Source organism: Ailuropoda melanoleuca, chromosome 14, assembly GCF_002007445.2.
Source record: "Ailuropoda melanoleuca isolate Jingjing chromosome 14, ASM200744v2, whole genome shotgun sequence".
In the NCBI taxonomy this organism is placed as follows: domain Eukaryota; kingdom Metazoa; phylum Chordata; class Mammalia; order Carnivora; family Ursidae; genus Ailuropoda; species Ailuropoda melanoleuca.
The window spans coordinates 37744117-37763680 of NC_048231.1; the positions used below are offsets into that span (position 1 = coordinate 37744117).

The 19564-nt window shown below is 62.6% G+C and overlaps 1 protein-coding gene across 1 annotated transcript; it reads right to left on the minus strand.

Moving 5' to 3' along the window:
- Positions 1-3455: 3455 nt before the first annotated feature.
- BEGAIN (brain enriched guanylate kinase associated) lies at positions 3456-18931 on the minus strand. The gene is made up of 6 exons (XM_034642948.1): positions 15804-18931; positions 11441-11602; positions 10174-10240; positions 8898-9005; positions 6433-6516; positions 3456-5422 (listed from the first exon to the last, which is right to left on the minus strand). The coding sequence occupies exons 1-6, from the start codon at positions 15944-15946 to the stop codon at positions 4076-4078; spliced, it is 1911 nt and encodes a 636-aa protein (XP_034498839.1). The 5' UTR covers positions 15947-18931; the 3' UTR covers positions 3456-4075.
- Between the last annotated feature and the right edge of the window lie 633 nt (positions 18932-19564).

Consider the following 19564-nt stretch of genomic DNA (forward strand, 5'->3'; position numbering starts at 1 on the left):
AGAGCCTTCTTCAAGGCTCACTCTGATCCTCTGCAAGGTGTTGGGGAGTTCATCATTTGCAATTTTAAAATAAGGGAGTTAAATTTAGAAAGTGTGGAGCTGGAATGAAAAGAAGTGTGGGCCGTGCCTTCCACCCACCTTCCCGGGGCTGAGTGCTTACCTTTACCCTCACCTGTGGATCTGGGGTACAGGTCTGAAGTCTTCGTGGGAGAAAAGCAGTTTCATGTTGAGGTGAGGCTGTGTGTGCTGCCAGGCGTGGCCGTGGCTCTGTCAAGAGGAGCTGATGCTCGAAGCCCCCTGCTAGGTGGCCCCACCCTGCTGTCCAGCTGAGGGGACTGCTGCTCGGAAGTCCGCCTGACTCTGAAGAGTGTGCTCTTTCCCTCTCTCGGAAGCTGCCTCCAGCCTCGTCTGCGGCTCCCCATGCACTGGGACAGCCAGCTGTCATGGGGACCCCTGGGGATCTCATCCATGTCCCTAAGCTCCAGAAGGGGAAACTGGCCCCAGGTCACACGGCCAGCGAGAGGCAGAGCCAGCCCTGCGCTGCCCTGTTGGGGGTGAAGAAGTGTGCGTGGGTTGGTAGGAGGGTGGTGGATGCATGGCTGGGGGTGTGGCAGGGGCTGAAGGAGGGAACCCCACGCTGCGGCCTGGCTGGCTGCCCGGGTAGATGGGGCTAAGAAAGTAGAGGGCAAGGCCTCACCACAGCCTGGAAGTTCCCATCTGGCGGAACATCCTGGGACAGATCCAGAGGGAAACTGGGGGTCCCCAGGCTGAACCCCCAGGCAGGCACATGGAAACATGGAGCCATTTCTGGAACTCCCCAGCTATCACACATCTGTGCCTTTCCACAAACTGTTCCCTTTGCCTGTAGTGCCCAATGAACTCTTATTCATCCTTCGACACCCAGCATGACCCTCCTCCTGGAGGCTTGCTTTCTTCCCCCTGGAGCAGTAGGGATCTTGCGCCTCTCTGGATGGCCCTGTGCTCTTGAAGCCTTGAGCCTAAAGTCACACCATCTGCCTCCCTCCCGCTTCCGAGTTCATTGTGGGCAAAGCAAGGACTCCGTGGCCAGCCAGCCCCATTATCAGGAAGAGGAGGGAAACACCAAGTCCCCACCCAGGGGGTTCTGAGAGAGTCACTGACCAGAGCCACCTGCACTCACGAGTCCCACAGTCTTGCGGAGCTGGTTTTGAGCCAGGGGGATTTGGGAGAGAACCAGGTCGTTCCAGCTCAGCCCCACAAGAAGTGGTTTGGGACTGCTTTACATAGCATCCCATGCCAGCCCCCACTCAAGGTGGTGTCAGCCTAACCCCGCTACTCGAAAGTCATGTGATGGAACTCTAGACACGGCACCCCCCCCATGTGGCCAGGTCAGCCCATCTTTGTAGGCTACCTGGCTCTGTAGCCAAAGAAGTCACTGTCCCCACCCAGCCCTGAGCAGAGCCCTCTGGGAACAAGACTCCCTCGGAGCCCTGACTGTGGCTGGTGGCAGGGCATGGCAGGACAGCTCTGTGAGGTCTGGAGGCTGCCGGGGCGGGGGGGGAGGGGGGCGCAGGCTCTGAGGTGACGATGTGGGAGCTAAAGCCCCGAATCTGAGAGGGCCCTTGGCCCAGGCTGCAAAGCCCTCAGGGTCCCCAACCCTCTACCCAGGGCCCAGCATTCTGATTCCATTGACCCTGAAGACCTCGAGCCAGGCAGGACTTTGGTCACTTAGAGGCAGGAAAGCCGAGGCCAGGAAGAGGCACCCACCACCCCCCTTCACGCAGCTGACATGTGAGGCTGAGATTCAGGTTCCCCTCTGGGAACACCTCTGAGTGTCTGCTGGGTGCCAGGGGCCATGTGTTTCTCCCTGCACATCCCCATTTGCTCCCCAGCTCATTCAGGGTCGCTTCCTGTCTGCCAAGGAGGAAACTGGGCCCCCAGAGGTGAGCCGACCGCCAAGCCTCTCCCAGTTCCCTCTGGCTCGAGGAGACTGCTTCCTGGAGCATATCTCCTGGGGAGGGTGGTTGGGCTGGCCCTGGGCTCTCCTGCAGAGGCAGCTCAAGTGCAGGAATGCTGGGAGCCATGGCTGATGCTCGCCTTTCTTGGGGTCCGCTGGCAAGAGACAGACCCACTCTGGGTCTACACGGAGCTGGGTGAGCCAGGGCACTTCAAGGCCTGCACCCAGACCAGCTAGTCTCGGGCAGGAAGGGCCCAGGCCCTTGGAGGGAGCAGACATAAAGCCCCGTGAGGAGGGGCCTCCATCCTTGGCCTTGCAGAACCCCACAAGTAGATTTTCAAGGACATTGCTGAGCGTGCGTCTGAGATAACCAGGCTCACGAAGAAAGGTGGCAGCAAGGGCAGGGACCAAGAGACATATGAAGGTAGTGCCAGACCCAGTCTGAACTGATTGTGCCCACGTGTTTAAGGAAATAAAAGGCAAGCTAGAAAAGATCTCCAGGGAACAGGACACAACAGAAGTGGCAGCTTAGGTTTGCGAGACAAACAGAACATCTAAGAATGGAAAACTACAAACCCGGTGGCTGTGTTTGGCGGCCACGTGGACAAAGCAGAGAGAACTCGTGAAATGGAAGGCAGATCACGTGGGCTGAGCTGGGTGAGCCCCAAGTGCAGGACACGCAGGAGGGAGGGTAGCAGGCACAGAGGGTGCAGTGAGAGGGGCTACCAGGGCTCTAAGGCAGTCCCAGGAAGAGAGAGGAAACAAAAATTTTTTAAAAGTTGAGAATTTTCCAAAACTGATGAAATACACCAATCCACAGATACAACACACCCTGTGAATTCCCGGGAAGGATAAATGCACGATCAGACGTGCCTCAGGGAGACAGCAGACGACCAGAGGGACGATCCGAAGGGGCTGGAGAGCAGAAGGGCAGACCACCGTCGGAGGAACGGCTCCCCATGGACTGACAGATGGACGGATGGGCATCCCCACGCTAACAGGAGGCCCAGGACAGCGCACACAGCATCTCCGTGTGTGTGTCCAGGGGGTGGGGTGGGAAAGAGACCCCCTGGGCTACCTCCCTCCGAAATGAGAACACCCTCCAAATTGGGGCCAAACACGTTTCAGAGAAATGAGAGCTGCTCTGAAGGAGAGCCTCAGGAATCTCCAGGCAGAGGCCAAGTCTGAGACTGAGAAGGGCCGGGGGGCGGGGGGAGCAGAAATAGGAGTGTGGCTTCCTAGCACGTCCTAGAAAGGGCACGAACGCCTAGTTGTTGAGACAGTGGAAGCGCCTGGATGCTGCACAAGGTGCTGGTGGGGAGGGACGGGGTGGGGGGGCAGCCAGGGCCACATGTCCCTGCCGTCAAAAGGCAGCGGGGAGAAGAAACAACCCGAAGCCAAGTTCTTTCCACCGATGTCTTTTATTAATGAACGAAAGTACAGTACTAACTGAGACAGGGCATGCATCGCAGACAACAGGAAAGCAAGCCACAGAAACTGGGAGTCGGAGGGCCTCATTACGTCTGAGGTAGAGCGAGGTGGTGCCAGGGAGCGGGACACTGGGGGACGAGCACCGGCCCCACTCGGGACTACGGACCACGGGAGAGCTGGGGTGGTGTATCGGTCACACGGCGAAAACAGTTTAAAAACATTTCACATCCCTCCACCCATTCCAGTTCCCCTCTTCGTGGACAGAGCTTCGGGTTCCCTTGTCACCGGCTCACTGGGGGGTGTCTCCACAAGACACCATCCTTCCCCTCCGAGGGGCAGGCCCCACTTGTCCTCCCCGAAAAATAAAGGAGCTTTGTGTTGAAAACGCCAAGGCTGCCGTCCAGGGAGCTGGAGGCCAAGTGCGTTAAGAAAGACCCTTTTTCTCTATAAAAATAGTTTCACTTTATAAAAGGGGGGAATGCTCATCTCAGGTGGGGAAGGATGTTGGGGTGTGAAAAACGTTCCACCGTGGTGGGGCTGGGATGGACAAGATGGTGTGGGGAGGGGTCCTCCTCTCAGGCTCGACTGGGTTGGGTGGAAGAGAGGGTCCTGGGTGGTGGGGGCTGGGGAGGACGGGTGTCTGGGGAGAGGCAAGCTGTGCCCTCGGGGTGGGTGATGGCCCCGTGGCCGCGGCCTGCAGGCAGGCGCTCAGTTGAGCAAGGTTCCGTACAGCTGGGCTTTTGTGAGGCTGTCCTTGCGGCTGAGCCCCGAGCCACCAGTCCGCGGGAAGGCTGGCTGGGGGCTGAGGCGGGCAGCGGGGTGCATTTCCGGGGAGGCCTCCATGGAGCTGGGCTCCAAGGACTCCCTGGAACTGTGGGGGCTGTGCTCGGGCTCGGGGCTGCCGCCCGCCCCGCACAACTGCACCCCCAGCCTCTCCGCGTCCCCCTGGCTGGGAGCGTAGCCAGGCAGCGGGTCGGCTGCACGGCCGGGGCTCAGGCTCAGGTCGCCGCCGGCCCGGAGGAAGCGGGGCTCTGCCAGGTGGCCCTGGGAGAGGTCGTCACCCTCCGAGAAGCTGTCGGCCTTGTAGGTGGCATAGAGGGGGCTGGCGCGGCCCTCGGCCTTCTTGCCCGGGCTGCCCCCACTGCCATAGTAGCGTTCTGAGAAGCTGCAGGGCGAGGCGCGGCCGGCGGTGGTGGCGGGGTAGGAGTAGGCGCCAATGTCCTCCACGCTCAGGGGCCGCCACTGGCCCCGCGCGTCCTCCCCCGGGAGCCGGGCCGTCCCTGGCTTGGCCCGCAGGCTCCACAGGTTTGGGGGCATCAGGGCCTGCTGGGGGCCTGGGGAAGCTGGGAAGCGGAAGGGCTCGGCTGGGTACGGAGACATGGTCCGCGCAAACCCCGGGGCCACCTCGGCCTCGAGGGGTGCAGCCACGCTGGCCGTGGCCTTGGCGAAGCGTGGGCTGCCCTCATAGGCAGTGGCGGGAGGCTTGCGGTCGAAGAGCTCGTCGCGGCTGTTCAGGTAGATGGCCTGTTGCGAGGCAGTGAGCGTGCTGGCCTGGGCATGCTCCTTCTCCTCCGACGTGGCGCTGAAGCTGGAGTAGGAGCTGGACGTGGGCAGTGAGCCTGCGTAGCCTGGGAAGGCCTCATGCCGGAAGCCTGCGGGGAAGGCGGCGGCCTCGGCCTCCTCCTCCTCGGCCGCGCTGTCGGTGGAGTTCTGGGCCCGCAGGAAGCCCACGTCGGTCACGGGCGCGTCCACGCTGGGCCGCCGGGTGCGCCGCCGCTCCTCGGGGCAGTAGAGGGCCGTGTCGCTGCAGTAGATGTCCCCCTTGTAGGGGGGCTGGGGGCCCTGCTTCTCCACCCCATCCCGGAAGGCCAGGTCGCGGGCTGAGGCATCAGACAGGCGGGAGGACAGGCTGGTGGGGTCAGGCTTCTCCAGCACCTTGGCAATGACGCAGGTGGGGACGCTGTCGGCATAGGCCGGGTGGCAGAGCGGGGAGGGCAGGCTGCAGCCATGCTTCTCCATGTGCAGGCTCACGCGCTCCTGGAAGTCGGAGGGCAGCTGGAACGGGTCAGGTGGGGGGTGGGGTGGGGACAGGGGTAGCAGTCAGCCTGGCACCTGCAGCCGTGACCGTGACCCACAGATGCACAGACGGAAGAAGAGGGACCTGCCCAGGGCTTCTCAAACTGCATTGGCTTGATCCAGCGCCTAGGTCTCTGTATGCCACAAGCTCTGGAGATTTGCCCAGGACCCCTGCTCACCTCTGTCTCCCCAGCCTGTGCAGAGGGTGGAAACAGGATCTGACTTGAGCCCTTCTCAGGGCTGCAGCCCCCTTATTTCCTTCCACCCTGGGGCTTTCTTGCTCTCCCAGCCCCAAGGTCTGTTGGGGGCACCCCTGCTGGGTCATGAGGCCTGGGTGCTTCTGAACAAGACAGACTGAGATGCAACATAGATTCAGGGCCAGGGCCAGGCGTCCAGCGGTTTCTGCACGAGCACCTGGTGCGTCATGGAGTCGTCTTGCTACTGTTTGATCTATTTTGTGAGTATCTCAGGTATGGCCCAGGCCCAGGGGAGAGGGGACATGGCCCAAGGCCTGGGTGAGGGCAATGTGTGGAGCTGGGACATCCTGGCAGGGGCGGGGGGCCCTGCAGTCTTGGCTGAGTCACTCCCATGTGAAGCCAGTTTTCTTGTCTCTGAAATGGGCACTGTCAGTAATTATGTCCAAACCAAACCACAGGGTTTCTGTGAGGCTCACACGGGGTCACTCTGCCCCATCAGTGCTCAGTGGACAGGGGGCTTGGAGCAGGGACAAGGAGCAGCCCCCAGAGGAAACCAAGGGGAATGGGCAGGCCATCCCAGCTGGGTGACGAGGTGTGCTTGGGGGGCAGCCCCTCCACCATATTCAGAAAGGCCAGGATACTTGCAGGAGTGAGGAGGGACGGGGGGCTCAGGCTCACCCAGCACCTTCCTCTCAAAGAGGAGAAGTGGCCTTAGGGAGGGACCTGTAGAAAAGGAGCCCCAAGTAGTCCTGGGTGCGCAGGCTGGCCTAGCGGGGGCGGGGCCGGCGTTACCTCAGACACCTTATGGACCCTGCCGTAGGTCTGGCCGCACTGCAGCAGCTGGGCCGCCAGATTGCAGTCCTTCCTATAGAGCTCCTAAAAGATAAGAGAAGGCGCTCGGTGCAGGCTCGCCCCTCGCCAAGGACCCTGCCACCTGGCGCCCAGTGGCCAACATGGAGACCAGGTGTGGTGGGAGCCGGCTGTGCGGCTGGCAGGGCAAGGACCCTCTCTGGGCCTCACGCTCTTGCCTGCAGCAGAAGGTGCCCAGAGAGGGCCCTGCCAGGCCCTTCCGCTGCCGCCCCAGATGGGAACCTTCCACAAGGTGGGGGCAGTGGCGGAAGAAAGTCCTCCCAGAGGCCCCCGGTGTGGCGAGCCTGCCTGGTCTTCCTGTTCCCCCAGCTCAGCGTGGAGGGCCGGCACCAGCGAGTGAGAAGGAATGTGCCCGCAGCACCTGCCTCCCGCATCTCAGGCTGGCTCCGCACACCCCCCTCCTGAAGTGTGGCCTGCATATGGGGGTGGGTGCGGGGCTGTGTGAGGGCAGGGCGAGGTGGGGCAGAGGGCCTGTGTGACGCAAGGGCCAGGCAGGGACTGGCTCAGCCTCCTGAGCTGAAAACAGATGCAAACAGTAGGACTTGAGAGGATTCGCTTTCGTCTTTGGAAAATCTCTGTTGCATGTGCCTGTAGTTGGGCCTTTCACTCCTGTCCCCCCCCCGGGGGTCCTCCACCGTGAGGGCTCTAACAGTGAGGATTCTGGGGCCCACCAATTGGCCCCAAGGTCTGCCCGCTCCCCCAGTCTCAGCTCAACCAGGACCAGGTGTCCTGCAGCTCAGACCGGCTATGGAGGGCTCGGGCCCCGCTGCCCCTCACCCCCGGCCCCCATTCCTGGAGGCTCCCCCACCTCCACCGTCCGTGCTGAGGCTTGTGCCCCCAACTTGCCCTGCCAAGTGGAGAGACACTGGGTCCCCAGCCTCCTCAATGTCTCCTCGAGCCCCCTGGGAAGGGCACAGTGGGCCGAGAGCTGAGAATGGGGGAGCCAGTCTAGGAGGCCCTAGACTGGCTGCCCCTGGCCTCAGAGGGCTGTGAGGACTGACTGGCCAGCCCAGATCTGCCATGCATCCCTCATCCCTTGCAGACTTCCAGCGAGGCCCTGGGCCCTCCGTGGGGCCTCCCCTCTCCTCTGCCTGCACTCCTTGGCGATCTCACCACATCTGTACGCTGACAGATGCATACAACTCCAGACCCTGCCGTCTGGGCATGCCCTGCAGCTGTCTGGTGCCCCGTCCAGACCCACTCCTGCTCCTCCCCAGGCACCCCCCCCCCAGGAGACAGCAGGTCACTTCTTTCCTTCAGGCTCTGAACGCTGCTGCAGTTGAGCTGGACCCTTCTCTTCCCCCACACCCCACGTCCAAAATCCCCGTTAATGCCGTGGGTTCCATCTTCTAACCAGAGCCAGAACCTGAGCACTTGTCCCCACTCCATGGGCACCGTCCTGGCTGAGCCACTGTCAGCCTGGACTGTAGCCACAGCCACCTCGAGCCTCCCACTGTGGCCCTTGTCCCGTCTGTTCTCAGTGAGCCCAGAAAAGTGTAGGTGCAGTCATGTTAGTCCTCTGTTCAAGAATCTTCCGTGGCTCCCTATTTCATTCAGAATAAAACCCAGATTCCTAGAGGAGCCTGCACCATGTGGCCTCCTGTTCTGTGTCTGACCTCAGACCCTGGGCTCCCCCTGCCCCCAGGAGTCCCCTCTGGCCCATCTGTTCTTGCAGGCCCTCCTCTGCCACTCTGGTTCTTTCCACCGGAAGGAAGGCTCTTCCCCAGGCGCCCGTGGCCAGCTCTCTGGCCGCCTCCAGGTCTTGATCTAGCAGCCTCTTCCAGAAGCACCCGAATGACTCCCTAGCACCGCTGGCTGTGTTGTTCTTCCCTGCGGTATTCAGCACTTGTAACACGCTACACGGTTTGCCTATCTTGTTCACTGTCTTCCCCGCTCAGGTGTAAACTCCACGTGGGCAAGGAAGGTTTTTGCCTGTGTCGTTCACACCATATTCTCACAGCCTCGGAGGGCCTCGCCAGAAGCAGATGCTCATTAGTGAATGTGTGGTCAGCTGTCAGGGGTCCTTGGGAGTGGGGCTGGGCCCATCTCATGGGGCCCTTGAAATCAGAGCAGCCACATGGCTCTGATGCCCACGGGGGCTGGCTAGGGAGGAACCCTAAGTAAGCATGCCAAACCTGGGGTCAGGAAGCACCGCCCTGAATGGGGCCACGTGGCTGCTACCTCATGCTGTTTCCTTCCAGCAGAGGGTCTTCCTGGATCCCCGCGGCAGTGTATCTCTGCCGAGGTAGCCCTGTCCTCCCCCCCACTGCCAAGTACTCGAGGCCCCGACTGCCCTGTCCTTCCACCTTGCCTGAGCCAGCCCCTGAAGCCCGGAGGCCACAGGGCCTGGGCCTGGGCCCCCAGGGTCACAGTGGTGCAACACTCACGTTGTCCTCCGACAGCTTGTCGATGGTCACCTTGGCCTCCAGCAGGTGGCTGTTGAGGGCAACAATCTCGTGGCTCAATGCTCGCTTCTCTTCCTCATAGTGTTGGCCCTGGGGCGAGGGGCGGGGTATGGGAAGGAGCCCGTCAGTGGTCAGCCAAGGCCTGGGCCTTAAGCCCAGTTGCTCCATAGGCCTCCCAGGTGCCCTCTTACAGTCGATAACGATGAGGTGTTTGCAAGGCCAAGGAAGGTGGGGGTAGGAGCTCAGACCACCAGGTTCAAATCCACATGTGCTCCATTGCTGACAAGCCAGGGGCCTTGGGCACATCACTGCCTCCCTGAGCCCCTTGTGCATCCACACTATGGGGACAGTAATGCCCTGCCTCCTGTGTCTGCAGGGAGTCTGCACACAGCACAAATCCTGGCCCCTGTCCCTGCACCCCACCCCGCCTTCCTTGAACCTGTCCTCTCTCAGCCTCCAACTGAGCTCAGAAAGGCAAGGGCCCCTGTCCAGGGTCCCAAGCTGAGCTGTCTCTGCTCTGACAGCGCTCTAAAACAGCAGGCGTTGAACATCCATTTGTGATTTTCAGAAACAGAACAAGCCTGTAACCTACTGGAAGGAGAGGGAACTCCTCTCTGTGAACCCACCCAGCCCCTCCCTGACACACTGGCCATATAGGACCAGGAGGCCTCCACCACGTCCCTGCTCTTCCAAACTGAGGTTGTGACAGCCCGATCAACACAAAAAAGAGGCAGCACTTGCAGACGGGGCGAGGGTCTCCCGGAGGGTCTCCGCCAGCGCGGGGCCGGGTGCGGCACTTTCTCCTTTATTCTTCACCATGAGACCAGGTGTTCCCACGAGAAACACAGTTGGCACACAGTTGGGGTCGAATATCATTCTGTCTTACTCGGGGCCTGAACTCAGGCCTCTGTCCGACCAGGTCTGGGTCTCCAGGCTAACCACTAAAGCAGGGTCACTGTCCCCAGCTCATGTCCTTCCCACAGCCCCGCTCACACAGGCCGAGTGCTTATTCCTTGCTGTGGAGGCTCACGGGGCAACCTGGAACCCTATGACTTCCTAGTCCTGAGAGCACCCACCGTTCACTGCAGAAAGGGGTGGGACTAGCCCAGCTCCCCAGGGCAGGGGGAGGCCAGGAAACAAGGCCTGTGACCAGCTACTGCACAGGCAAGGGGATGAGAGCCAGGCTGGTGGCTCACCACTGGGGTGCCAGGGCGGGCGCGCGGGGTGGGGCCGGGGGGCGGGGGATGGTGGCCCTCACCATGCGGTACAGCTTGTCTTCCAGCTCCTGGTTGATCCTCTGCAGCGCCATGTAGTTGCTCTGAATCCTGGAACAACGGGGTGGCTGCGGTGCCAGGCCCGACCCCCCCCACCCCGTGACCCCGACAGCCACCCCTGTCGGCTGGTCAGGGCAGGGCTGAACTCTGGCCGCCTGCGCCCGCCTACTGGTCCCACCCTGGTCTCCCTGCTCCTCTGCACACAGCAAAAAGCTAACGTGTAGAGGCGTTTCCTGGGCCAGGGTGGAGGACCCCCTGGAGATGAAAAGGGAAGGAAGGCCTGTACTCACAAGCGACCGTCCAATCCTCTGAAGAAGGGGCAAGGCGGGAGCAGGTGTCGGGTGGAAATCAGGAGCCGTGTGCCCACTACTGCACGTAGTGTGATGGTGGAAGGGGACTGGGGACAGTGTGCATCCTCTTGACAACCTGCCTGTAGTGTCACTGTGCGCCCCCACCCAGTCTCACCAATGGGGAAACTGAGGCTGGAGGTGCTTCAAGCAGTAAGTGGCAGAGGTGAGACCTTAACTGAGGTCTGACTGCATGGCCTAACCTTGGTTCCCACACAACCAGACGGGGGAGGAGGCCGTTGAGGAAGGGATAAACAGCCCTCCTGGCAAATCCTGCCCCAGGGCAGCACCGGCCTCTGCACTATCTTTGTTTAAAACAAACCGCGCCAACGGCAAACTCTGCATTCTCTTTGCTATCTTCCTAAAGGCTGGAAAGCGTGTAATACATTTTAGGAAAATGTCTTCAACCTGCAGAACCGCGGTTTTAGACAAGTTTGGTTTCTAAGGGAGTAACTACTCAGGGTCCAGCACACCTTGCCCAACACTTCACTTGCCATGCTGCTCAAGGGAACGGTCCCTAAACACTGGTCCATCTCCAGGGCCAGACAACACTTTTCCTATCAGAGACCCAGGGGATGGTGGCTAGGGTCTCGGTGGGCCAGGAGGGGTCTGGAGATGCACTTGTGTCATGCTGCTGTCCCACCGAGAATATAGGAGAGATGAACAGAGGATGGAGAGGTGCCTGGGAAGAGCCTGTCCTGGCCGTAGCTAGACCCAGGGTCAAATCCCGACAGAGCCGCTCTTGGCACAAAGTGCGACTTTGGAAAAGGAGCTTGCCCTCCCTGAGCCCCAGGCTTGGCATCCACAGCTCAGGAGCAGGCAGGGTTCCCCGGGGCTTCGGATCCCGGGCCCCGCCCCCCGCAGCCAGGCCCCGCCCCCGCGCGCCCGGGCCCCGCCTCCGTACCTGCGCAGCTTCTCCGTGACCTTCTCGAGCTCCTCCTGCGCGCGCCGCAGCTCGATCTCCAGGTAGTGGCGCGTGGAGTCGAACTCGGTCTCGAGCTTCTCGAGCTTGTGCGTGGTGTAGGACAGCCGCTTGCGCAGCTCGCCCTTCTGCTCCTGCAGCGCGCTGCAACGACACGCGGCGGCGGGCCGGGCCGCGGCGCTGAGCGCGGGAAACTGAGCCCCAGCGGGCCAGCCGCGGCGCCGTGGGTGCGCCCCGTGTGCGCCCGGCCGCACGAACACACGCGAGTGCGCACGCACGCGCACACCGAACACCCCTCCCCGGGCGGCACCCAGCCCCTCGGGGGCTCTGAGTCGGTCTGGCCCCGTGGCTCCTTCAGCTTCCAGCGGCGCCCGGCCCTAAGTAAATCCCTGCGCCGTCCCCCCGGGGAGGAGAGACGTTGACCCCCGAACCTGGCGAGTGTTGCGGCGGCTTTAAGGACCCTGGTGTGAGGAGCGCTCATCAGCCCCCAGGCTCACCCCTGGATGGCACAGCCTGCAGGGGCCCCCACTTCGGCTCCTCCACGGCTAGGTGGGGGAGCTGAGGGCCAGCAGCCTCAGTGTCACACTGTAGACCAGGCCTCCCCTCCCCAAACTGGTCGTGCGGCCCCAGGCCTGTGTGACCTCCGCGCCTGGGAGAGGATGGGCTGTGCGCCCCGTGCCCAGGCAGGCCCCACCACGGTGGCCAGCTGGCTGCACACAGCTTCGGAAACCCCGCACAGTCCTAGCCTGCTCGCGTCCCCCTTCCTCCAGGAAGCCTTCCAGCGCCCCAGCCCCAGCTCTTGAGGCTCCATTTTCTCCACAGACTGTGGGCTCCTCTAGCACTCCGGGGGCACTGAGCCCCCAGCCCAGGAAACAGAGACACAGGATACTGGCCCACTGACGGCATGCCCTTTGATTCCACAGTCAGGCGAAAGGCAGGAGGGGCAAGTATGGTGGCCGTGAACTCCACCGGAGCAAAGCCACACCCTCCTGTGGGCCGCCACCCCGCACCAGAGTGCCGCCTGGCGATACTCCTAAAAACACACTGACCTATGCACGCCTCCCTTTACAGGCTGAGCGCAGGGTCGGGGCTGCTGGCGAACAGTGGGGCCCAGAGGGCTGACTTCCTGCAGGCTAGGGGCTGCTGGCGGAGGGTGCCCAGCACCGGGTGTGTCTGATGGGTGTCAGGCTTGAGTGGAGCTAGGATTCTGGCTCTGTTCAGCGCTCTAGGCATGCGCTTTCCCCCGTCCCCGTCCCCCGCCCCGGGCTCCAGTAACAGCGAAGCCCACCCAGTGTGGTGCAGCCCACAGGTGAACTCCAGCCTGGCATCATGGCGTGGGCAGGGCCTGTGCTGTCACATAGACTTGCAGCTGGTCCCCGCCACCATGGGACCCCAGGCTGCCCACGATCCGTTCAGGCCTCAGCTTCCCCCTGGAAGGACTGGACCGCCCCCATCTTGCCCCGTGGACACAGAGCCCAGGTTCTGAGAAAAATTCTGCCCAGAGAGGGGCCCAGGTCCGAGGTGGGGGGGCCGGCAAGTGGGCCCACTGTTTGCTGGAACAAGTGCACACCCCCAAGGGGCAATCTGGAGCCAACACCCTTTTGAACGGTCATTTCTGGTGTGTTTGCTGAGGGCCCAGGGAAGCGGGAGCAGAGACAGTGCCCGCTGCAGACTGTTGCATGGGAGGGGAGGGGAGTCCCAGGCGTCGCGATGAAAACCTGGCGGGAGGCCGGGCGTGGGAACTCTGACTCGGACTGGAGGTGTGGTGGGACCTGGAGCAAGAGCCCGACTTCTCAAGACCTCCGAGACCCACACCGGAGTGAGGGACGAGGGCACAGGCCGTCTCCTTCAGCCTCCGGTCCAGTGTGTAAGCCACACATGTTACCACGGGCGCACAGCCAGCAGATTGCAATCAAATATTCCTGGATTCCTGCCCACGTCCACGTTTTCTTTTAAATAAATGAAAATAAAAAGTTGCCTAGGTTTAAGAAACCTCAGAGAAGGGCGGGGCCATCCCCACAGGGGTCAGACTCCAAGGAAGGTGCAGCATGTTAATCCAGGAGAGCCCTGTGGCACAGTGTCCACGGCTGCCCACGCAGGTCTGGCTGCCTCCTCCAAGCAGCATGCCTGACTGCCCCACCCTGCAGCTACAGATCCCAGATGGTCCTCGGCCCCCCGCTTTTCTCCCCAGTGGGGTGGCGAGCTGCTTAGCTTCTTAGGGACTCTCCCATGTCAGCCAAGGCCCCCCACCCCCGCAGGCACAGTGTTGGGGGGTGGGGGTGGGGCAGCAGCCCCTGAAGTCGGTTGTCCGGTGGGGGCTACAGGTCTACCCACAGCTCTCTGGCAAGGTACAGGTGAGGTCTGCACCCACAGGAAGAGGTAAGAGCATCGTCCATCCACTCCTGCGGCCACCTGAGTGGCCACCCCCTGCCACCCAGAGCCAGTGACCTTCCCTCCTGACCGTGGCCACCCACCGCAGATGCAGCACGGACCCTGCCACCACGCAGACTGCCCAGTCCTGATGTGACCCAGCCACACGTCCACCCATACCAAGCCGTCCTTCCTTCCTCTCCGGCCCCGCCCCACCCCGTTCCTGGGCCCTTGCAGCGGCCCCCACCCGGTGGAGACGTGCACACGGAACAGGTTCCGCCGTGAGACAGTGTACGACAGGGCCATGAGGTGGGCACCTGGTCAAGGCCTCCCCCTTACCCGGCGACCGCTTCGCCGAGCTGGCCATTCCAAGCCTCGCGGCACCCAGCGGCCTACCAGACATACCGGGCAGCTCTGTCCCACCGCCCCTCAGACACTCCTCCCACCCGCCCCCCACCCCCTGCTCTGGCCAGGCCTGGGACCACAACCCCCAGGCCCTGACTGCCACCCCTCGTTGCCCCCCAGACACACCTCTGACCCCTCAGTCACAGCAGAGGCCCAGACCCACCACCGGAGCCCACCCCGTCTCTCCCCGTCTCTGCCCCCCCAGGCTCTGTCCAGTCTGCAGACCCCTCGGCTTTGCCCAGGCTGATCAACAGGGCCCTGTTTGCACCCAGCCCCTCCCTGCACATCTCAGGCTGAATTTCCTCCCCGCCCTGCCACACACAGAGCACCCTCCCAGGCTTCCATCTCCAGCCCGGGCCTCTCTCTGGTCCACCTCCTCCCTGCCCCCCCCCACGTCCAGCCATCCAGCAGCCTCTCCGCCCCACGGCCCACGGACACCTCACACTCTGTGATTCGATGCTGCCCCCTCCCTGCCCTCTGCAGTGCCCGCCCCCGAGAAGGGCACAGCTACCCTCAGTCCCCAGTCAGACTCCGAGAGGCTGTGGTGACTCTCCTTGCCCCTTGCCCCTCACAGCCAGTCACCGAGTCCTGGTGATCAGCTACTCAGAAATTTTGGACACGTCCCCTCCTCGGCCTGGTCCAGGGAGGTCCCAGACTGGGCATCCTGGGGTCTGTGGTCACCTGGGTGGTGCCACCATCGCTGCCATTGCTGCCCGTGCTGCCCCCTCCCTGGGCATCGACCCGAGCCCTGCCTGACCTCCGCCTCGGTCTCCGTATCTGTAAAGTGGGAATGTGTGCACACACGTGGGGCGCTAGGGCCGTCGTGTGGTCCGTGCCCTGCCCCAGCTCACCAGAGCCCCCGAGAGATGATGCCAGAGGCAAGTGCCGTGTGGACGTAGGGCTTCCGGGCTCCTAGGAATCTGGGGGGATTGCTTGGGGCCCAGGGCCTGTGCTTCCCCCTGAGCGAGGAGTCGACTTAGGACGCTCTGGTGTCTGGAAACAGCCCCTTAATAGAAGCACAGGGAGGATGTGGGAGTCCTTTGTGACCAGCCCAGCCCGTGCCAGGCCCTGGGTAAGAGCCACGCTCCCGGGTCGGGCGCTCAGGAAACCCTGCTCAGACTGTAAACGGGTGAAGTCACCTTGCTTTGCCCTGTTCTTGGTGAATCGAATCAGGACGTGCACCTAACCTGACGGGTGTGAGGGGGTGAGGGGGTGTTTTCCAGTTCCTTTCTGGCCCAGGGGAAGCCCCTGGAAGCATGTTCCCGCCTCCCAGAGAAGAGTGATGAGCTCAGGAGAGCAGTCCCCCCTGCCTTCCACCAGGAGCCCTCCCTGGACACTCGGGAGGCTTGAGCCCCAGGACAGAGCCCGCGGCTAGGGCCAGGGGGTGCGGGCTGTGGGGCCTCGAGGGCCTTGCTTCTGAGATGGATGGCACAGGAAGGTGTGGCAAGGATGTGCTGGTGGCCCAATGCCCTTCCCCCTCTGTCTCGGGAGAGTTGACGCAGACACGGGAGGGATGTCTGGGGACAGACGCAGAGACACCAAGGAACCGGGGAGACAACAGGTATGTTACCTGTCCCAGAGCGAGGGCGAGGACCTGGCCAGTCGGCCCTGCAGGATGCGGGGCTGCCCAAGGCACGAGGGCACCCAGGGGCTGCGCAGCCTGTGGGCGAAGAGGACAGAGCTGCTCAGCGTGGGGGTGGGGCCGCAGGCCATGGGTACAGACAGAGAGAGAGGTGTGGAACCCCCCCCACGGGCAGCAGGCCTCCTTATGGTCAGCAAGGTGTTGGGGTGCGGGTGGGGGTATGGGGGGGCCCAGCCGGTGCACCTGCCAGCTCTGGCTGCCTAAGCCCAGCGGCGGCACTGCGTCTCACCCCCGGCAGGCCTGCCCCGTGGTCTCAGCCTCAGAGAAGAGTCGTGGGGGCAGGGTCCCCACAGCTCTGGGCTCCCACCTGAAGGACCCATTGGTGAGAGATCCCAGGAGGCAAAGAGCATGGAGGGACAGCGTGACGCCAGGCCTCACCTGTGCTGGGCACTGAGATGGGCTCACGTGTCTAGACAGGGGAGGGGTGTCCTGGGGGCTGAGGGACCTGGCAGAAGTTAGGGATCCAGGTCAGGCAGGGCCCACTTGACCCTCCCGGGACCCCTTCTCCTCCAACTCTGTCCGCGGCCTGTCTGGGCCGGGCAGTGGGCGGGCTGGAGGGGAGCGGGATTGGCTGGATGGATGTGGGAGGGGACCCAGGTCTGCCCTGCCCTTCTTTGGTGCCAGTCTCTCCAGGGACATTCTGGTGGCCTCACTGGCCCCAGAGCCAGAGCGGAGATCTGAGGAGAGGATGCAGCCCTGGAAACCAGGCTTCCAAAAAACACTAGAGACACGGGTGTTGAGAGAGCAGTGTAATCCCGTTTAAAAAGATCTGTATACCGACAGCCACAAAGGGTAGGGTAGGGAAGGAAGAGTTAATGTTGCCATGGGTGGGTGGTGGGGTCCTGGGTAATCTGAAAATGTTCTTCCATACTTTCCTAGATTTGTCATATTCCCTATAGTGATGAGAAATCAGAAGAAAATTTACTAAGGATCAAATTTTGCACCCCACCCCCCAAAAAAGGACTTCAAGGGCTGACTTGACAAGTTGAGGGGGAAGCGGAGAAGCTCTCAGCCCTGGGCTGTGCCCTGCACAATGGTCGCCACTACCAGGAGCCCCTGTGTTCCCATCGGTAAGATGGGCTGTGCTTGACCCTGGTCTCCTGAGCTGGGGCCCCAGCACGCTGTGGAGGAGGGGTGGCGGGCAGGGCACTGGCTGGGTCTCTGGGTGGACGGGACTTTGAGATTCCGGCCCCAGTTTTCACCCTTGGCCAATGGCCCCAATGCTGCCGAGTGAACAGAGCAGGGCAGGACGGGCCGGTGCCCTTGGAAGCATCCAGAAACCACCAGTCTGCCCTGGGTGCCTGGACCACAGCCCATCCTGTGGGAGTCCCCATCCCAGCCCTCAGCCAGTCCCCATTCCAAAAGGCCCCTCCACAGCGGGGCTCCTGGCAGGTGAGTTTTCAGAAGAGTAGCAGGAAGTTGGGGCCTGGGAGAAACTGAGGCCCAGGGAAGGGGCAGGACTTGCCTGGAGGCCCAGCGAGTAGGGGCGTGGCTGTGACTTGGTCACACACAGGGCATTTTTGGCTGACAAGCTGCTCTTGTTCTGACACAAAGGCTCATTGCCAGCCTGAGGCTGGGGAGTGCCCCTGTCCTAGGGACGAGAAAACGGGAGTCCAGAGAGGCTAAGCAACTCTTCCAAGATCACACAGCAAGTCTGGGGGTAGGATGAGATGAGAGCCAGATCTGCTGGCCTCTCCTGGGGCCACCACCCCCTCCCGGGGCACCTGTGTGAAAGGACGGCAGTGGGGAGGGAGGGCCACCACAGCCCATAGGCCTGCCAAAGTGTTTAAGCCGAGAGACTGTGGAAGAGGGAATTACCTGCCTCCCGGTTGGCTCTCCTGGCCGGCTGCCGGCTGCCAGCAGGGCCAGTGACTGCCCCAGCGGGAGCTGGCATGGCAGAGCCACAGACCCGGGGACGACTAGTCACAGTGCTACCCCTCGCTGGGCACGCAAGGCCACCTTCCCACCCTTGCTGGCAGAAGGGCCTGGTGACTGCTGGGCAGACAGATGGACAGAGGGTTGGCCCAGGCTGCTGAAGCCGACCTGCCCTGAGTTCCCTTGTGGACAAGGGTGTCCTCAGTGGGGAACAGCAGCAGCCTGACCCTGTGCACCTCGAGATGGGCCTGGGAGGCGCCTTGGACCCTGGTGGGGGGGCGCTGGGAGGGGCAGAATGTCTGAGTGCTTCCTCTGGTGAGTGGCTGGCTCAGGAAGCAGCTGGGGAGACCAGCCTGGCCAGCTTTGAGGGGCTATGGGTCCGAGGGGATGGAGGTGAAGAAGGGGACACAGGGAGCATCTCTCATCCCGGTGGTGGAGGGGTGCTATCACCCCCCATCATACAGGCGGAAATGGCTGCGGCCACCTGTGGCTGCTTTTGACCAGTCCAGGTGGAGGGAGGGGAGGAAGGGCCTTACAGACACACCTGAGCCCCCCCACACCAGGCCCCCATCCACCTCCCCCTGCAGGAAAGGACCACGGCGCTCTCCATTCCTCTCTGATCCCCCAAACATGGCCACACTCACACCCACCATCAGGGCAGTTGTCCGTGCTCTTCCCTCTTCTGGAATGTCCTTGCTTCCCTTCCCTCAGTCCCCAGAGCCTCTTTTTTCTTGGGAGGCTCTGTTCAAATGCCACCTCTTCTGGGAAACCTTCCTTGGTTCCCGCTCACTGAAGGTTCCCTCTCTTTCCTCCACCGTCCCCATCAGATGCGACTGCCTCCTGATGCCCTTCCTCCATCACTCAGAGCCACCTGGGGCCCGGGCCTGGGCTGTTTGCCTTCTCTGTTCCCCTTGATGTCTGCGGCACCGGGTGCCACGCTGGGTATGGGGAGGAAGGGCACGTGAGCTCCAGGAGCCCTGGGGTGCTGGGAGAAAATCCTTCCCCGTTCCCCGGCGTTGACAAGGTTACTGGGTCAGGTGCACCGCGGTGGGCCGAGGGCGCCCGTCCCTGGGGGGCTGCAGTCTCTCTGGGGATGAGGGGGTGCAGGGCGGGAGGCTGATGGGGGCACGTTGGCTGAAGGAGCCACGGCCTGCCAGGTCCCAGATGCCGCGAGCCTTTGGGCCCCGATGTCCCCGCGGCTCACCCCGCTGCAGCTCACCCCCCACAGGACAGCCTGTCTCTCGCCCCGTGGCACCCGGGCCCCACCCAGCAGTCATGCTCCAGCAGCCCCAGATTGCTTGTCACTGTCCACATGCTGCAGGCAGCCTCTCATCTTGGTGACTTTGTCCCCGTGTCCCCTCTGCCCAGATCGCACTCCCTCCCGCTCCGGGTTAACTCCTCCACACCCAGGGCCTGGGGGCCCCGACACCCCGGCCTCCCCAGCTGGCCCCGGGGCAGGGATCGGTCGCTGCTCGCAGGTCCCGGGGCTCCTGCTCTCCCCTCCCCCCAGTACCCCCTGAATTACGATCTCTCCCTAGCAGCCTGAAGGCGTGCCAGGGAACCCAGACACACCATGTGTCCCCTGTGGTCAAAATTTCCCCACATGTGCCCATCCCAAGTTCCTGTCCCCCGGGACTCACTCCTGCTCTGCCCCTCCCGAGCCGGCCCCCTTGCTCACCCTGCCATCAGCCTGCCATCAGCCTGAGCCCTTCCTTCCCCCCTCAGGGCCTTGGTCCTTGCTGCTCCCTTGGCCAGGGACATTACCAACTCTTTCCAGGCCCGTCCCTCCTCTCTGTCAGGCCCCGGCCCCTGGC

Coding starts and splice junctions, on each gene's coding strand:
- BEGAIN (XM_034642948.1), bottom strand. CDS start 15,946: ATGGCCTGCGGCCCCACCCCCACGCTGAGCAGCTCTGTCCTCTTCGCC. Junction 6,517..8,897: donor ACAAGCTGTCGGAGGACAAC/GTGAGTGTTGCA, acceptor CTTATCTTTTAG/GAGCTCTATAGGAAGGACTG. Junction 5,423..6,432: donor GGGTCCATAAGGTGTCTGAG/GTAACGCCGGCC, acceptor GACCCGTTCCAG/CTGCCCTCCGACTTCCAGGA.